This window comes from Paroedura picta, chromosome 7 (genome assembly GCF_049243985.1).
Source record: "Paroedura picta isolate Pp20150507F chromosome 7, Ppicta_v3.0, whole genome shotgun sequence".
In the NCBI taxonomy this organism is placed as follows: Eukaryota; Metazoa; Chordata; class Lepidosauria; order Squamata; family Gekkonidae; genus Paroedura; species Paroedura picta.
The window spans coordinates 39,722,485-39,742,885 of NC_135375.1; the positions used below are offsets into that span (position 1 = coordinate 39,722,485).

Here is a 20,401-nt window from a genome sequence, read left to right on the forward strand (position 1 = left end):
TAACATTAAACTATTAATATATGTGGCTATCAACATCTCAAATATGTGGTTGTCCAAGCTAAGGCCAACCTAAACAATTCAGACTTGTATGCCCTACTCTACTGGAACTAAACAAGTCTGGTGTCATCTCAGAGTGCATTCCACAAAGTAGGGAGCTACAACTGCTGACAGCCAACCAAGCCATCCTGGGATAAGGCACCTGCAAGAGGCTCCTAGATGATGACCAAAAGGAATGTGGGGATTTGTAGTGGGAGAGATGGTCCTGTAGGTACGAGAGTCCCAGACTGTTAACACCAACACCTTGAATTGAATCCAGAGACAAATGGATAGCCAGTGCAGCAGCCACAGAATTCAGATAATATGAGTTGACCATGATGTTCCAGTCAGCAATCTAGCAGCTGCTTTCCAGACCACCTGTAGTTTCTGAAGCATTCTTTGCAGAGTGAACTGTAATAGTCCAATCTGGAGGTGACTGCTGCACAAATCAAAGCAACAAACTCTGACCCAGATAATTAAGGAGCCTGCTGGAGGGACTGGTATAGATGAAAAAGTTCTGACTATGCTAATGAACACATCCTGAGGCTCTTTACAGAGTCTCCAGCTAGTATCCTAACCTTTCTCAGCCATATGACTTCTGTCTTGGATGGATTCGGCTTCAGTCAGCTCCTCCTTAACCACGGGACGACCACATCCAGGCACTGCAGCTGGCTTCTTATCCAGCAGGAGGAAGAGCTGAGCACCCTCACCATATTGATGTCACCCAACTCCAAATTTAGATGGATCAACGGTTCCATCCAGTAAGGCACCTGTTATGCATTTATGTTTATATACAGATGCCAGGATAAGAGGACTAAAGGACTAGAGGCAGGGCTGGATTTACATGAAAAGAGGCCCTAGGCTATTCCACTTATGTGGCCCTTTCACCTCCCATTTTTAAGTTTGTAAATTACATGAGAGATAATAAAATACATCATTACTGTGATATATAAAGGTAAAGGTAAAGGTATCCCCTGTGCAAGCACCGAGTCATGTCTGACCCTTGGGGTGACGCCCTCCAGCGTTTTCATGGCAGACTCAATATGGGGTGGTTTGCCAGTGCCTTCCCCAGTCATTACCGTTTACCCCCCAGCAAGCTGGGTACTCATTTTACCGACCTCGGAAGGATGGAAGGCTGAGTCAACCTTGAGCCGGCTGCTGGGATTGAACTCCCAGCCTCATGGGCAAAGCTTTCAGACGGCTGCCTTACCACTCTGCGCCACAAGAGGCTCACTGTGATATATATCAATCTGTTAAATACAACATGTTGTGATTGGTACTAACCTTTGTAAAAATGTGGAATATAGGCCCCTCTTGATTTTGAGGCCCTAGGCTGAAGCCTAGTTAGCCTATAGGAAAATCCGGCCCTGACTAGGGGTGGTACTGTACTAATTGATAGAAAAAGAGAGCCTATTGTTTTTGCAAATAGAAGAACTACTAATGGTGGGACCAAGTGGCAAATACAGACATTAGAATTCCTGGTATTGAAGTAGGGTATCGCAGAAAAATACAGGGGCTACTTATACATTTCAGGCCTGACTATACAATAACTCCTACCTATGTACTGTTAACTACGAAGTTGGATGCTACTTGGTCACACATGGATAGCTGTGTTATATGACTATGGGTTCAGTATACATTACTTGAGCTAAAAGGGCTAACACAGACGCCTATATATTACCCCGAGAATGGCAAGATGACCATCACAGCTCTGTTGAAGGAGTTAAGGACATTATGTGGGAAAGATAGCAGTACTGTACAAAATTTGAGTGCTTGTCACCTGAAGCTACACTTTCTGTGTCAGCAAATTATATTGCCTTGTAATTATCACCACTCCCATAATTAATCCAACTTAATGCTCAACTGAGAGACTCTGATATGAAAGACTTTTTATTGTCAGAAAGAATGAAAACTCTCTACCCAGAACTGAGTGTTGCTCAGGTGAAGTGGCATTCTTAATGAGAGAATAGAAATAATTAAAGAGAACTGATGGCATGGTGGTTTGATCCATTAAAAAGATGGCATGAACTACTGCTGGTACCCAGGGTTGACATCAGCATACCCTAAGGTGGGGCCATTGCCAGGAGCCAGGGCTTCTGGTAGGGTTTACTGCTGTTGATACCACCCCCCCACTTATTTGATAGTGCTCAGCTGTGCTCCCAGATGCATGCACTGCCCAGAGCTATTGAGAAAAGGGCTGCAGACAGTGGTGAGCATGGGCAGTGGCAGAGCTCATGAATGGTCAGAGGAAGGACACACAGGCAAGTGCAAGGATGTGAGTGAGGTGAAGGGAAGCATGGGGAGCTGATGACAGGTAGCGAACTGGGAACTCTGTGCCCAGGGCTTCTCAAAAGCTGTAACTAGCCCTATTGGTACCTTAACATTACTGACCAACAGCAGTGTAAGTTCTACATGATGACCTAAGGATTGAAGGAACACTGGAGTTCCTTGCAGACCAGATTCTATTAGCCTAAGGAGGCAAAAGACGTTACCCAAAAGTGTACGACCTGTGCTCATTGTTCAGCAAAATATCCCACCACCACAGGCTGATTGGCAGGCTCTGGCATCAATGGGCCAGTGGAACTAGTAAGCATTGATTTCTTATCTGTGGAGTCCCACAGTGAGAATTACAGGAGTATCCTAGTAATGACAGACCACTTTCCCCTGCTATGTCCCAACCTACCACATAGGAGATCAGAACGCATGCAGCATTGCAATGACACTCTCAGTGTAACCTTTCGGGAGCTTGTTTACAGACGCCTCTGCAAAACACACTAGTGTGGACGGACAGATCTTGAGAGCTCTCTGTTAAGAGAAATACTGAACCTGACATGGATCAGAGTGTCCTGGGCCACATCATACCATCTCCAAATGGTGACATCAATTGTACCTTGCAGAATATGTTGTGCATTGTGAGCTGAAACTCATATAGAGCCAACTTGGTACATACCTGCAGTTCCACTGCTAACTCCATGGGGTTTATGCCCTATTTTATGATGTCTGGGACAGACCCTAGACACCCTGTAGATCTGTCTTTGAGGTCTTTTAAAACTTCTGCCTTCCTATGGGAATCCTATTGGAATTGCTCACAACTCTTAGAACATCATTGAGAAGAGGATGCAGGAAGCTGCTCCTGCAAATGAGCTGAATTTTCTGCTGCTGACTAGAAGCGATGTCTTCTGCCACCTACCAGGAAAAATACACTTCTGGACACCACGCCAAAGACACTGGCCACCAGCAGCATCATTACTGGAATTATCAGTAAGAACCTGACATGTAAGACGCTTTCAGTAAGACCCTGCCACTGAACACACAGGTTATGCAAGAAGAACAGGGAATCGTGTTCTGCTTTCTCCCCAAACTGGGAAGGAACCACAGGGTTGTGGCTCAGGTAGTTAATGATGGTTTCAGTCATAGCCGGGCCACCACTATGCTTACATTGAATAGCAAGTAATGTAACTTACCCCAACTGACTGAGGGCAGATGGTGGCATATTATGTAGATGTTGCTGCTGCCAGCCAGTGACAGAACCCAGGTGGAGAGCACTGGCTGTGTTAAACCCAGAGAGTGATGACAAGTCAGCACTACTCAGTGAGTATTCTAGGAGTAAGAACAGAAAATGCAAGCAATCAAAATCTGATGAAGAAAAGAGCTAAACAGTCACATTCATTTATTGTTTTACATGCTCTCCCTCTCCCAGCTGGTCTGGAGCTTCGGGCTGGGATATCATCAATATGTGGATGACAGCTATATCTGTCGATACACAGCCATCTGTGTTTCAACAGATATACACACAAAACCACAGATTCCTTAGCCAGATGTCTGGAAGCTGTGGTGAATTGCCTCAAGTGGAGCTGGCCGAAGTTAAATCCAGCTAAGATGGAGGTCCTCTGGCTGGGTTGACATGCCCCAGGTGAGACAATGGAACTCCTGGCCCTTGACAGTGTCCAATTAACAGCTTTGGCATCCATCAAGAACCCGGACTTGATCCTGGATGCTGCTTAATCTATGGAGGCCCAGGTCACACATGCTGCTCACCAGGCATTCTGCCATCTTTGCCATGTGCAAAAATCAGCACTCTACCTATTGGTGCCTGACTTAGCCAGTGTGATCCATGCAATGGTCACATCCAACTGGATTACTGTAACTGTGCAGGGCTGCCCAGGAAGTTGCTCTGAAAACTCCAACTGGTTCAGAATGCAGCAGTGTGGATCCTTACTATGACCCAATGGAGAGCACATGTATGACCAGTGCTCTCTCAGCTGCACTGGCTCCAGATTGAGGATTGGATCAAATTCAAGGAACTGGTTTTGACCTCCAAAGCCCTAACTGTGACCATCATCTCTCCAGGACCACCTCTTTCACTGTGTCTCAAAAAGAAATCTGAGGTTGAGAAAACAAAACCTGTTCAGGATACCTGGCCCCAAAGAAATTAAATTTATCTCAACTAGGGCCATAGCTTTTTCAGCCCTGCTGGGGCACCGCCTAATGAGACTGGGGCCCTGTGGGACCTTAGGCCTGTGAAATGGAGCTGTTCTGCTGGGCCTACAATCGAGGCTCCAGAATGATATCTATAAATTTGTTGGCTTCCATCTTATCAATTTCCATCTTATCAATAAGTTCCATTTTATCAATTTACATCTTGGCAAAAGTCCTCCCCCCTTTGATTCCTCTATTTAAAGAATGCAGCATTCAGAGATAAATTTTAAATCAATTTTAAATTGTTTTAAACCAGCGTTTTAAGAGCCTCCAGAAAATCCAATAATAAATAACCATTAATAAGCTTTCGTGTCTTCTGCTTCTCCCTTCCTCCCCCTCTGACACAATCTTCCCCCTTTCAAGTCAGTCTTGGGAAACAAATGTTAAAGAGATTATTCTGTTTCTGGAAGATATTCAGTTCTTAGAAATTCTCTAGTGTTCTAAGAATGCATTTCAGAGAGTATTAGTCTGCTTGTGGCCAAAATGACTTATGGCCATTCAGATACTGGCTAATTGCATTATGGTAATTACACAGCAAGCCAGGGCCCACCTGCATCTGAAGAAAGGGGTCTCTCACTCACTAAATCTCATCCCACAAAAAATTCATTGATCTTCACAACTTTTGCTTAATTTGAACATTTTATCACTATCATGCACAAATGATGATGCTACTGGGGTTACAAAGGTGCCACTGGACTTGAATCTAGTTACTGTACACAAATGTATTCTGTAACCTAAGCCACAATTTAAGAACAGTAATCTTCATCAAGGCCCCCAGAAAGTTGGGGACACACTTATCAAGGGCACTGCAGAACAGGGGGCAGGCAAAATGGGAATACTGGTGCTGCCAGGGACACTGAGGCTTGAAGCACAAACTGAAAAGGATTTAGCCTCATGAGCTGATTTGGCTTTCATGTGCCTCTGATGCCACTTCAAGTGCAGAAGGGAACCTGGGTGCACAACCGGCCCTCCCAGCATAAGCAGCTAGGCCTAGTGCAAATACTGGAGTCTGGATCCTCTGGTGTGTCAGGTCAATACAGCCCTGCATTTCTGTACTTCAGACTCCACCTTCCAACTCTCCTACCTCTTGTGGACCTTGACCGTAGGGTATTATATTCCAAGATCCAGTCTGGCTCTGGCATGTAAGGCAACAGGTGGTTTTTACTGACAAGGACACAGATGTCAGCTATATGCCGGTGCTTCTAATGTCCTTATAGCAGCTTTAACAGGTTGCATGTGTTTGAGCAATGCAGGCACAAATGTGGAAGGGTCTTGCTGGTCACAGGAACAGCAGAACATACCTGGGACAACACTGACTTGAGAACACTCATGTGAGGTACACTGAGCGTGTGTGATACAGTGGGCATCAATGACAAGCATTCACTTGAAAACCAATCATTCTGTAGATGCATTCTCATCACTGCATATCGGAGTGATCCCTAAACTCTCATGAGTGAATCAGAAATGCTTCTATTTCTTAAGAGAATTTCTAATGATGATATTTAACAAAAACACATTTCACCCTAATATTCAGGATGCAATGTCACTTCAAGTATTTGTAAGCTGAATTTTCTGCCAGAATGCTACTCAAAAATAGTTTAGAGACTACAGAAATACTGCATGTATCCGATTTTCCTCCCACCACAATCTATCCTGCTTGCATCTTGTGCTGACACTTACCGGTACCATATGTTGTAGAAATGGCTGATGGGTACCCTCCCATCCCTTGCCCTGGCAAAGTAGGGGTTGCCACGGAAACCACTGGGGTGGCCAATGACTGAGCAGACTGGGAGTTATTTATCCTCTGATTCTTTTAAAGTAAGTAAAAGAAACATATTAAAGGCAAGACACAAAACAGCTGAAATAAACTGGATTAGTTTATATTATATACAACCGTACATAGATTTACACAATTAATCTTTTATCATGTAGCTTCTATGAACTCTGACAATCCTATGATATACAATCTTTCAAGAGACCAGTTGTCACCATAGTAACTCATTACATCAGAATCTCCTAGGTAACGAAACGAGCAACATATAAGATCTCTCCCCCCCCCCCACCACCATTGGTAGAAAACAGGCTGTGTGGATAATGGATAGAATTGCATACTCCTACTTAGATTTTGTTACAGAACTACAAAAGGTTAGAAAAACCATGATGATAGCCTTTCTTCCTTGGTCTACCTTCATTTAAACTTAAAAAAAAAATCTCTCTCTCCATACACACGATGTGTGTGCACACGCACATACACATGTGGACGCGCGCGCACGCACACACACACACACAAGCTGTGCCAGAATGTAGAAGGAACAAATGGTTTCAATTGAAACCAGTGCAGCTAGCTGGTATCCATGCTGGGACACAGATCTGGCTTCAGATTGATGCTCCTTCTCCAACAAGCGTGGTGCTTTCAGGCAGAAATCTGCTTACATGGTCTCAGGGCATTTGTGTTTAAATCGAAGAAGCCACACTACACTGTAAGGCTGCATGATCAATTTTCACCAGCAGATGGTGCTATGGTCGCTTGATTCTTAACCATGCCAAAAAGTTACTTCAAGGATACTAAATAGTCAAACAATATTCTTTCCCCTCCTGATCTCCTTCATATTGGATACTTAAGTGCACAAATTAAACCACAAAACTTTTTGAAACTACATAACCGTGGAAATCAAAAGAACTCACAAGAACAATACTAAAAATGACGTTCCTGAGCTTCTGACTCTCTTAAGATGATCATTGGCTGTATTTGGATGTGTGAGTTTACTAATGTAACAGAATTAATTTTTGCTATATATCTCCACGGTCATGAAAGGAGTTCTTAGTCTGCCAAAGAGTGCTTGCACTCGAAAGCTCACACCCCGAATAAATCTTGGTTGGTCTTAAAGGTGCTACTGGACTCTGATTCTACTGTGCTACTTCAGACCAACACGTACCCATTTGAATAATTCAAAATGCACAGCACCTTTCTACTCTTAATGTGTAGCAACTGATGGAAGTTTACGAGACACTGCATTGGGTCCGGCCTCCTGCCTTGCATGAGTGGAAGGCATTTCTTTGCATGCATTATGGGGCACTTCCCTCAATTTGTCGAGCTTTCCCCTTCCTGAAAAGCTCATCTAACCAAAAGGGGGGGGACAGGGGAATGGAGCAGGAAAGAAAACATGGGGAATCTGTTCTGGGTTTACAGGATCCGACTCATTGCATTTGGTTTTCCATGGCAAGCTTTCTGGACTACTTACTGGGGGAAGGAGGGGGTGTGGATAGGCAAAAAAGCGCCATTCTCACTTACCAAAAGCAGATCAACATCCTCAGACTGACAGCATAAGAAAGGAGGATGCAGAGTTAGCAAAAGTCGTTCTGTTACAGTGTGCTGCTTGCCTGTCTTAGGAGCCATCACTTCATAGTTAGCTACAGCATCCTGACTGTCTGGCAACCCAGGGACGCGGGTGTAATCTCACTATTAAAATTTGATCTGCTCTGGATAAATGGCTTGTAGTTCGCCGGGTCATCCATTCCGGAACAAAGCTCTGAATTCAGCACTCCCTATTTTTCCTAATCCAACATTTGTCTCCAAGGTGAAGACAAATCTGTGCACTTCTTAGCCCAGGTCTTCATCTTGCCACTCATGACTACCTCTGACTCTGCCCCAGGGGCTGCCTGCAGAGAGTGTAAAGTAGCATCCAGTTGCCAGAAAGCCTGCCAGTCAAAGAATGCCTTGCAAAGAATCACCGCTTTAAAGAACTTCTTCAGAATAAATCATTTGATGGAGATCCTGTGTCACTCCTTAGCCTGCATGGAAGGCAGCCCCATGAGATATGGGGATTTACGGCTCTTTGTGGCATCAGAGGGGAGTGTTGCATTGATGGGGTTTTAGTTGGAGTATCAGAGCTAATTTATATGCATACTGCTAGCAGCTAACATGGAATGGTTTAACTCACTATTTTACATAATGAGTGTGTGTGGGGGGGGGGGGACCCTGCTCTTTGCAACAGTTAGATTTGTTGTCATGATCTTTTAAAAATCCAACCCTACCTTTAACTATTATGTTTCCAATGAAATAGGCACCTTTAATGACTCTTTTGTAGCAAATATGACGCCTCTAATGTGTCTCATGCACTTTCGATGGATCATCAGTAACCTGATTCTATTCAAGTATTGTTAGCATAAACTGGCATCACATTAGCAATTTTAAAAAAGGATTTTTCTGTTTAAAGAACTATTGTTGTCTTGGATCCCTGTATACTGTGGCCCTTAGTTACAGAATGGCAGCTATAAGGCTTCATCTCTTTTTCATACTATTTTTTGAGGGTGTCCAACGGAAAAAAAAACTGATTGTTACTCTTCTACAATGCTAAAACTAATCATTGGGAAGAAGTAAAGAAATGCCTCTTTACCTACCAAAAAAGAGAGGAAACTATGAAATCACAGAAAATATTGGTTTTATAAATTGGAAATGGGGTAGTTTGGGGGAGGGGGTACAAGGGACAAGAAAAAGAGCCTAAAATCGCAGGATGAAAACATCTCCTCTATAATCATGCTAATAGATTGTGCATGCATTTCAGGAGTGTGAACAAAGTGAATTTTATAATCTGTTCATTTGGGGGGGGAGTGTAATAAAAGTTTGGTCTTCTCCTAGCAACAGGATGAGATTTGACACAACATGAAGCAGTTTCTGAGAACCGAAGTTGCCAACTGTATCTTGCCCAGTGAATTGGGCACCTTCACACATTACAAATTTTAAGGAGGCATCTAAAAATGTCAAAAATGAATGTATCAGATGTCCATTTGTAATTATATGTGTTGCAAAGGTGAACTTATTAGGCAATTTCAATTGGCTGCAGCTCTCTGTTGAGCAGAGTGGCAGACCTGAGATGACTTCTGAGGAGTGTGTGAAGCAAACTACGGAGTTTGGGGTGGAATATGCTGACAAGCCAAGAAGCACATTTGTAGAAGGACTGGTGGGGGCAGTGTGTGTGTGTGTGTGTGTGTGAGTTATGGGGTTGCTGGAAAAGAATGGAGGATAGAAGAAAAATCATTATGCAGGAAACTGTTGCATAGAGTTAAAGGACGAATTAATCTGTATGCATCAGGTGCATAGTTCTTATGCTTAGAAAGACTGACCAACACCGGAAGTACAGGAACAGGACACATTGCTTAGGGTACCTCTAAAAATGTCAATGAACTGCATAATAACTTTTTTTGCTATCTTATCTTTCAAACATGTCATACATGAAGGGGACTAATGTCATTACCTTGCATTTCAAAAGGGCTTGGGCAGAGGCAAATTTAAAATGGCTTGTGTTTGTCAAATGTTGAGGTCATTATGAGATAAGACTTTACATCTTGCATCTATTGTTCAGCAAACTCAAGACCTACTGAAATGTCACTGTATGTCTTAACTAGTAGGCATTAATAAAATAATACTCAGTATTAAAATGGAGTCATCTAAGTCACCAATAGAGCAACTTATAACATCTCAGACTCATGTTCTGCAACATTCTGAGTACAATGGTGAAACATCAGAAGTTTTCCTCTTTTTTTGGTGTTGGCTCTGAGGCCCCAAAGCTGCCCAATAGCATCTTGTCACAAAAATGGGCAACGGACAGTGGCTGGGCCGAATGTCCAGGCCAGCAAAATGCAAGCATCAAAATCTTCAGTCACAACAGATAAGCAGCATAAGTATGAGCTGGCCCAGTCAGTCCCATGCAGGGCCAGCATGCAGTCTCCTGATAGGGAAGGAAAGCCCCTTTTCTCTTCACCCAAAGCCTAGAAGCAGAGAGGGAAGAAGCAGAAGTCACTCAGGGCTCCTCTCTTGGAATTCCTATGGGACATGCAGAGAACCTCAAAAGGATACCTGAGCCACTGGGGCAGGGGGGAGGAGTTATTCGGTTATTTTAAATGTTGGATGTGAATTTCACAGGTTATTCCCATGTTTATCTCTTAGACAGTCACTGTAGTCCACATTATATTAAACCAACGGTATTTTGGGCTCTGTGATCTCCCCCCACCCCCAAAGTGTGATGGGCTGACTTCTACGAAGGCAAGCTTCAATGATTCTGAGAAAAAGTGACAAGAATTAAAAAGAGAAAGAGAATTGAGACAAATACAGGGAGAGAGAGAGAAACAGCAAAGCTATTCAGAGGACAACAGTTTCTATTTGGCAAGATCCCCAGGGGCCTGCACTATTCAGAAGCCAGTCTACCTCAAATCCCATACACAAGGACATTGTTGGCTCTCAGTGTGCACACATGGAAACCTGAGCAGTTCTGTTCTCGAGCTCACAATGATCACCAAACAGCCTGTCTACCATAGATCATGAATGCCTTTGGAAGAGGGAGGAGAAAAAGCCTGGAAAATATGTTACCACAGATGGCATCGTGTTCTTGCTGCCGGGTGGAATCAGCACTCGGAGATCTGGCTTACGGTTGTTCATTCCCAAGTTCATGGGAGGAGGAGACTTTGCTTGCATATTCTTGTTCAAGTTCCCAGGTGAGACCAGCAGACCTGGTGAGTTTCGAGGGTTGCCATACCCGTTTCCTGGTTGCAAAGAGAGTAAACCAAAAAGGTAAGTGGCATGGGGACTGAAGATGTTCCCTAGGTAATGAAAAAGCAATTCTCAAATGTCGTCAATCCCCACTCAGAAAAGTTCTCAAATGGATTGGAAGTGACAATTCTTTCTCAACTGTCCTTTTTAGTTATAAGATAATGACTGAGAAAAGCAGATGGTCCTATTTTATCATTTGGCTATAGAATAAACAACACAAACAGAATGAGAACACTTAAAAGTCCGCTAAAATACATAGTAATTAATTAGATGGCCTATCATATTCTATAACTGCCTACTGTCTCCCTACCAGTATACTATGTGAAATTCAAGCTGGATTCCTCCTTCTCTTTTGCCACTCCAATCTGTCTTCAGCTAATCAGTCCTTCTGACTTTCTACCAATTTCCTGGCAACCACTTATCGTTCCATGCCATTCCCAACACTTCCTTAGGCACACTGCTATTATTGTAAGCCATTATTCCTGTATTATCCCCAGTACACATGGTGTGTTATGGAGGAACATAAGACAAAAGGCAGAGCCCCTCCCCAGAGGATCATACAGTCACCTGGCTGCCAGACAATCCTCATCTCTCCTGGCTACACAACACAAACGCCATACAATGAATATCAATCAATACAAAATAATACATGTGTGTAGAGCTTAAAGCTTCCTAGAAGGAGGATATAAATATAATAAATAACTCATTAATTCCCAATGACTAAGCTGGAAATATAAACTTAATAAATAAATGTCTATTCTTAGAATCCAAACAAATATTCTGGTGGGGTTGGTAAAGAATTGTGTTGGTTATATTATACATATTTGTATAAGTTATGTTATACACATTTCACATGTTTTTAGACTGCCTTTCAACCCAGAGGTCCTCAAGCTTCAGACTCGATTAAAACATAACTTCCTAATAAAGCCAATATACGTTTAACATTTTGCATGCTTGTAGTACGATATTGAATGTATAACTGAATAGAAATCTAATGCCTGTTATCTAGAAGAAGCTCACCAGAATACTGTGGAGAGCTGAAGAAATTGGGGGGGGGGGGGGAGAGAGAGAGAGAGAGAGAGAGAGAGAGAGAGAGAGAACAAAACAAAAAAAGCCCTATAGAATTGGGTTGCTTTCATGGACAAATGCAAGAGGATTCTGCTTAGCCTGACTCACTTTTTTCCACTTCAGGGTTTTTGTTTTGAAACAAAGAAAAGTGCAGCAAGGCTATAATTTCCAGAAAGAAAGCTGGAGGAGGCAGAGTTTTAAATGCTTCTCCCTCTGTTCCCCTCCTCCACCTTCAGAGCCTGATCCTGAATGCTGATTTCAGCTGGAGGAGTCAGTTTGGATTGTGAAAATACCCCATTCCCTCTCATCTCTTCTGCCTTAGCTTTCTAGGCTTTACACCCTGACATTCAAACATCTCCGTATTGGGCTAATTTGGTGCTTTCAGGAGCAGTGCCTCTCTTCGGCAATTGCAATAATAACAATGATGATAATGCTGGTGCAGCACTGCAATTAACGCCCTTCCCGAGCGCCAAAAGCTGGCACCTCCTACTCTCCCTTGGCATGCCACTCAGCAAAGGAGAAGCCTACTAAAACAAGGGTGCGCCCCAGAGTGCATGTGCCAGGGCAGTGGTTATCCAGTTCTCTTCCTTAGCACTTGCACTCTCCTGGTGATTGCTTTACCAACAACGGAATCTTAAGCATGTATACCCTGAAGGAACTCCATTCAGTTCAATGGGGCTTACTCTCGCATGCTTATGATGGTAGCCCAGATGCAAGCTCCACATTTTCTATAGGCCACTGGAAGTCTCATTCCCTTAATAAGACTATGGCAGAGAAAAGTTTAGTAGAATGGGATGTGTTACTACACAGATATATTTATTATGGACAGGTCTAAACAACTGTGATAGGAATTTTGCAATGTGTGTTAAAGAAACTTGCAACAAAAAAAAGCCAAAATGTAAATGTGAAGCACGATAATAGGTGGACTCTGTTTGCTAACCATGATTTGTATGATAAATGCATTTTGAACACTCCTATCCATACTTACATAATGATTGTATTCAATATCACTGAACACTTGTATTCCACAAGACCAGAAAAACTGAAAATATGTCCCAACACAGTTCTTGCCTGTGTTAATGTGGCTTGCACAGAAAAGTCCCAAGTGCAATTTCTGATAAGGGCTGTTGGTGGGGATGGAGGAATATATACATATTTTCAAATAAATGCACTTGACACTTCACAAGGAGGACATTTGAATGATCTCTATGAAAACCATTCCAAATAATTATGTGAAATTATTCTGTGAACTTTTTAAAGAGGAAGGAATAAAGCAGGTCCCAACCTTATTGATCCTGCAGCTGCTTTTGAGAAATGATAACGGGTAGCATAATGAAATGGCTACTTGAGGGGATAGTTCAATATTTTGGGGAAGGGGATAGAATCCATCTTGTCTATATTTTTGGACATCTGAAGAAAAATGGGCAGTTTCTGCCTGGATTTTATGGGTGGCAATGGCTCTTTTATCCACCAGTCCTAAAACCACCACTGCAACTTCACTGTCTTCCCATCACACCATGAAGCCTAATGGAGAAATGGCAACAAGTGAAGGACAGAAAGTCAAGAGAACATGAGGGAGGGAGGGAGGGAGGGAGGAATGCAAAAGATGGTGAAAGAAACATCACGAGGGGGGGAAGTGTGAATGGGGCAAGGGTGGCAAAGAAAAGAAGTGATAAAGGAGTGTACAGAAAGCACCAGGAAATAAGGTACCAAAAGTGAACAAGGAAACACATATCTATGGCTGCCTCACCAGTGACTGAGGGATTAAAGAAATATTTAAGGAATTTTGAGGGACAAAAACATGAAATGAGACTTGGGTTGACATGGATTGGTATATGGGACTTAATTGCTATTATCAACAGTTGGTTAATTTGTGAAGGTGAAGCTCTTGCATACAGACACACCCACACAGAAATACCATGTGTGCTTGGGTATCAATAGACAGATATAGATATTTTACCAAAATCTACAACTTCCAACATGTTATTTGATGGAAAGGAAACAACTTGGGATCGGGGGGGGGGGAGGGTACAGAGATTCATTCCAAAATAACTTACATAAAATCAAAGCCATTTCTTTAATATAACAAAATTAAGACCAGGATGGCCTTCCCATCATTTAGAAAGTGTGCCACTTCAAAACACCAATCACATAACTCTTTATGTATTTACCTACTAATGTAGAATATTTTGAAACATGATGACATTTTCCTCCATTTGTATTTTTAGAACATAAAATTATTTTAAAGAGTGACTGCAATCTTTTCCTTACCAGTGGATTTGTGCTGTTCTTGGCACATGGTGCCAGCTAGCAATTTGGAGCCATATAATGACTGTTTCTCCTTCCAGCCACTAAATTGTTATGCTTTTGGCAGAATATGGATCCCAGAATGCAAGACTGTAGACTCTTAACCAATGATATACAAACCCATCATTTGAAAATCAATGATGAATACATGCATGGGGTCTGCAGCTAAGCAGAGCCTGCATTTAATCTAGATGCTTAAACCGCATCTTCCACTATAAGCTGAAAGCCCTGGTCTCTACTGAGGTACCTTAACTTCAATGCACGGAAGAAAGTCTCTGTTAAATTCAGATGCAAAACAACTTAGGAAAACCCAGCAGCAGCAAAATTGCCATAGCCCTTCTAATATAGAGATTAAACCTTTCTTTAGCCTGTATTTTAAAATTACACTTCGCCTGGACAGTTATCAATTTAAATGTGACTGTGTGCAGAATGTTACATTCCACAAGCCACTAGAAAGCACAAAAATTATATGCCATGTACGAATGGATTTCCTGATTATAAATTAGGAGAAAATGAAGAACAGATGGAATATAGGGCCAGGTTTGCTTTACATTTTTATTTGATTAAGAGCTGGATTTTCTGATGAATGAAATATATTCAATGTTACGGGTATCACTTGTGCTGCCTAATGACAATAAAAACAGCAGAGGTACAAGCTTGAAAAGGGCATGTGCCAGAAGGTGTAAATTTATAGCACTTCTCCATCGTGGCGCTTGAACAGCAAACTGTTTCTTTCCCAGACCCTTACAAGAACTTGCTTTTTGCTTTATTGATTTTGTTGAGCAAATGGTGTTTACAAAAAGTTTTATTTCTTGCTGAGTACAGCCCTGGAAAAAATCACCCACACACCCCAGAATGCCCTAGGAGCCCTTTGTATGCACCAAGGATGCTGCAGAAAGAGTAATGAAACAGAAGGCAACTTGTATGACAGCATATCAAGATGAAAACCTGAGCTGTACTGCATTTGCTGAAACTCTTGCTAAGGAGAAGTGGTGCTTCCCTGGAGCCAGGCTAATGGGGTGTAAAGAAAGTATTTTTTCATGTTAAAAAGGCTTCTTGAACATACAGAGTTGAGATCAAGCTTCCCTGCTAGTGTCCAAATTGGGCCAGGGAAACCCCTCTGCACCAGCCAGTGGTTTGACCAGACACTGTCTCCCAACATAACCTATTCACAGACATAAAGGTAGATCAGATTTTATATCATAGAGGCATCTGGACCATCGAAGTACAACTCACAGAGTTGTACTATGGCCAAAAAAGGTATTATCTCAAAGACCAGCTTTCTAATCCTGTTGAAACAGAGATTGCAAATGTGATAAATAAAGAAATAAAATTATGGACATGGTGTTGAATTCTATTATTTATTTTATTTAGAACATTTCTATGCCACTTTTTCACTCAGGGTTCCCAAGGTGACAAACATCAAAACATTACATCTCAACAGTAAAACAGCATTTGAACTAAAGTATATGTAAAATAAATAAAAGCACAAACATACAAGCACACACAACACAATAGGGGGAAGGCCAATAATTGTTACTGGGTGTATGCAAAACCAAACAAAAGAAGTCTTCAGCCACTGGCAGAAGACAACAACAGAGGAGATAGATGTATGTCCCTGGGAAGTGAGTTTCAAAGTTTTGGTGTCACAACCAAGATAGCCTTCTTTTTGGTGGCCATCCCTCTAGCCTCAAATGGTGAGGCCATCCAAAGCAAGGTCACAAAAGATGTCCAGAGTGGAAGGGTAGATGCATATGGCAGAAACTGTAAAGGGTTTTAAAGGTCAATATTGGCACCTTGAACTGAGCTTGGAAGAATCTCCAGGAACCAGTTTCCACAGCCTCCTTGGGATCTGCTGGAAGTGCTAAAGAAAGCTGACATCCACATATCAGTGGCAATTCAGCCAAAACCTCTTGATGACCTCTTCTAGAGACTTTACATAGATGTAAGCCAGAGGATGGAGCACCATATTCTTAAGCCTACCTCTGAGGCAGGACAAAAGCCATTGCAGAACAGTGTCTCGTAGCTCTAATCCCATAAAGTGATCCAGGAGGGCACCATGATCAATGGTATCAAAAATCCAAGAGAATGAAGAGGGTTGAGCTCCCCCTGCACTTCTCCCAGCACAAGTAATCCACCAGGGTGACCAAGGCTGTTTCAGTTCTATAACCAGGCATGGAACCAGACTGAGCATTATGCTTGCCAGGCCACTCAGTGGGGTGGGAAATCACCTGCCTCCAGCGTTCTGACCAGTGGCAGAACTAAAATCGGAAGTCAAGCCTTTGGCATGACTTTCCTAAGTTTTCCCAGAAGTGACACAATGTTAGCAGCATGATGGCTTCCCCCCAGGTCCCAGCCCCTATTGTTTTGCTGCATGTTCCATAATGGCAAGATCTTTCCCACCCAGAAAGGGTCACAGCGGGCTCACCAGACATTGCTGATGAAAAGCCACCATGGATACCTGTTTATCTAACAGGAGGACAAATCCAGCAGTGCCTGGAAACCCAAAATCACATAGACAGCCATGAGGAAATAAGAAGTGAATGACAAGTGAATAAGTCAAAGATACATGAAGTAGTAATCCAAAAGTTTTAAACATCTATTTGTTTTGTATCTAAGCACAGAAGCATACTGAGGGATTTTTAATCCAATCTTATACTGACTTGCAGGATCCACAGGCCTTTAGGACCAAGGTCACCTTTTCACCAAAATTCATGTTCATTTGAGAAAAGTAGGTATTAAGCTCCCCCTCCCTATATTTTGAGTTATTTCAAAAATGTACATCCCACCTTTCCTGAGACCTACTCACAGAGGCTCACAAAACAGCAGAAAATGATCCATAATAAACAATGGTTAAAAACAAGCTGTAAAAAACAGATCTTAAAACAGCCTAAATACAGATTATTAAATCAGTCCACAGGCTATAAGCAGATCATAAAAACAACTTTAAAAGGTGGAGCCCCTAAGAGAAAGGAGCCAGGCAATCCTCAAGGGACAAAGCGCCACTATGGGGGGAAAAGCCTCCCGTTTGGTTGGCCCTGGCCTCTTCTCTGCCAATAGGGACCCTGAGAGCAGGGCTTGAGAAGATGATCCTAAAGGGCAGGCAGGATCATATATGAGGAGGTGAATTTCTCACATGGTATGTGTGAGAGAAGCATAATTGTGTGATGAGTATAAGTTAAGAGACACAGAAATTCAGCCTCAAGCATCTGTTCCACACTATATATTTCTAGTAAGGCCTTGGAGGAAAAACATGTCTCATGGCTTAACACCCACTCAGGGTGGCTGTCCTACCCCTGAGTGTCTCCTTCCCCAACTGGCTTTCTTGTCTGTCCAGCAGTCAGCCAATCAGCTTCCATCCCCTACTCCTGACCACCCCCTCCTCTTTCTACTTCCCTCTGAGGTTCAGAGGCTGCAGAACTCTGCTGCACGAGAGCTGCCCCTGACAGTGAGTTCCCATCCCAGGGGCCTCCAGCCTGCAGCATTTCCAGGTCATTGGGGGGGGGGGGGAGGCCATCCACAGAGTTCTTCCACCACAACTCCCAATCTAGCGCCTGTTGTATTCCTGAATTCAACTGGCTTGGCCCCTAGTTATTTCTTATTTACAAACAGGAATCAAATAAGCATTTAATATTTGAGTCTGCAGAATGTTAACATTCTTGGATTTTTTTGTGTATGCTTATAGCAGTGTTTCTTTTAATTTATATGCACTACTGGTATAACATAATATATAGTTTGCCATTGGTTAGCAATTACCATATATCACATCAAGATAATGTAAAATCTGAGCCTAACTTCATTTTTCTCCCAAGAAACTAAGCCTCCTGCTCACATGTTATACCTGTTAAGCATTTCACAGGACATTACCTTGGCTGAGTGCAAATGGCTGAGGAAAACCCAAGTGGAAACAAGCTCACCCAGAAGAAGAAAATCTTTAAAACAACATCTGATTCCCACATTATTCCACTAATGGTCTTTCCCTGCTGACTTTAGGGAGCAAAGACCAAGGAAGTTATGATGCAAAAGAAATATTTACTTTAAATAGAAATAATTTTGCAGGCTTTGTATTCCAATCACAACTTCTGCTGAGCTAAACAATGCAAAAAATATGTTCTCTGTTTGTTAATTCTGTTTTTATCTTCTACTTTCTCTGATGTTTAAAGATGAACTTTAGCCTCATACCAACTTTGAGAAAAAAGTTAGGCGGACAGGTAAGGACTAGCTCAAAAGGTGCCTGGAGAGATCTGCAGCCATGCAGGATTCTGAACCTAGGATTTCAACATTGAAATCCAACTCTCTGGCTATTGCACCTCATGAAGAAGAGCAAAGGCAGGTCCCTGGGTTTCCATTACCGGCTACCCATGTCTTTTTAAATATCATTTGAAAATGTAGCAAATATGTCTCAGGAAGCAATTAGTGACCAAAGCTTGTAGAATAACAGTTATCGTATATTCTCAGACGTGCCCTTCTAAAATACCAGAAATGAAATGATGGACTTTTAGTGGAAATGTGAGGATCCATCTTTTGTCCTAAATGTCTGGAAGTGAGCATATGAACAAACCCCTAAACATGGCACCTGCATGGGAATGCTGACCAAGTCTTATCTATCTATGTAAAAGGAATGGTGATGCAACAGTGGGCTACTGGGCACCCTGGTTAACTGCATCCAGCCTTTTCAGGCTCCATGCCGAATGATCTCATCATGTCTATATCATCCACCTCCCTGTTCAGGACAAAGGGCAATTTCAGGGTTTGTGTGAATAGAGTAGCCCGCACAAAGCAATAAAAAGGTTGGCCTTGTTTTTGCAGTGAAAGAGTGCAAAAGTGTCTAAAAATGAATTATACTATCCATCATACATTAAATGCAGAATCAGGAGTCTTGCTTGGTTTTTGTTTCCCCGGACTGGCTGTTGTGGTCAATATTGTCATCCGTTTTGCAATACTTGTGCATAGGTTATGCAGTTTATGTTGTCTGATAGTTTCTTAATGGTATCTGATTTAGGGAAATTTACAAATATATTGCTGCGATGCAGGAAAACATTATGTTTCCTATATCTCTGCCACTAATTGTATTGATTTATTTGCTTCCACTTCAGCAAGAGAGTTTTGCACTATACCTACCACATTATCTTGTTGACTATGGAGTCGTTTCCCCCCCAACTCAACTCAGCAACTGCATTTTAATTAATTAAATAAGCCACTTAGAAGTATTACATGCGGATGTCCACAATTTATTCCCCCCTCAATGCCTGTAATTTAAAAAGGCTTTAAACATTAACTGACTGAACATGATAGTTGTACAATAAGGGACTGTAGTTTTATTGCCTGATTAGATTTTATAGTTAAGTGTTAAATCCAACTGAAAGATTCTGACACTTCCTGTCAGGTCCTACCAAAAAAGAATAGATGGTGTGACATGAGTTTGGGGTCTGGAGTGCCACAAGCTATGTTTAGTATGTTAGTATGACCTTATACTCTGTCAAGTGATTCGTTCATAAAGTTGAAGTTGGTCCTTAAATATAAAAACCATTGTCCTTTGAAAAAACTGTAAGGCGAAATGCATTGGGACTTGTGTGAAATTGTAAAGAATAAAGAATTAATGAAGAGAGAATATATAAGTCCATTTTGGATATTTTATTGCCATATTGGTTCCCCAGTGCATCTATATTTTTGTATATTTGTTTCTTTACTGGGACCCACCCCTCCCAGTTCATTATTATGAGTTTGGGGTATGCACGTTGCTTGCGTTCTTTCTGCATAGCTTATGCACCATCCACAATTCCTATATCTACTGTATGGACAGTTAACAAATGTACGAAAGTGAACTAGGTGCATGAAATAGACCTTGGATAGACGTGTTTTAAATGCTGTTGCTGGAGAAAAGGCGAAAAGCACCAATATGCATCTGAATTAGTGTACAAAGAAACAAATTATTTGCTCTCATGTGTGTTCCCTGTTTATTAC

General features: G+C 42.1%; 1 protein-coding gene across 17 annotated transcripts in view; it reads right to left on the bottom strand.

The window, feature by feature from the left end:
* Positions 1 to 20,401, bottom strand: part of MEF2C (myocyte enhancer factor 2C) — a 201,243-nt gene that overhangs the window by 14,686 nt on the left and 166,156 nt on the right. For 14 of the 17 annotated variants that reach the window (XM_077347569.1, XM_077347565.1, XM_077347559.1 and 11 more), the window contains 4 exons: positions 10,883 to 11,055; positions 7,808 to 7,831; positions 6,196 to 6,325; positions 3,501 to 3,636 (listed from right to left, as the gene is read on the bottom strand). In XM_077347569.1, coding sequence (XP_077203684.1) covers positions 3,501 to 3,636; positions 6,196 to 6,325; positions 7,808 to 7,831; positions 10,883 to 11,055 — 463 coding nt within the window. The remainder of the gene's footprint in view (positions 1 to 3,500; positions 3,637 to 6,195; positions 6,326 to 7,807; positions 7,832 to 10,882; positions 11,056 to 20,401) is intronic. The other 3 variants (XM_077347571.1, XM_077347570.1, XM_077347568.1) reach the window with 1 other exon arrangement.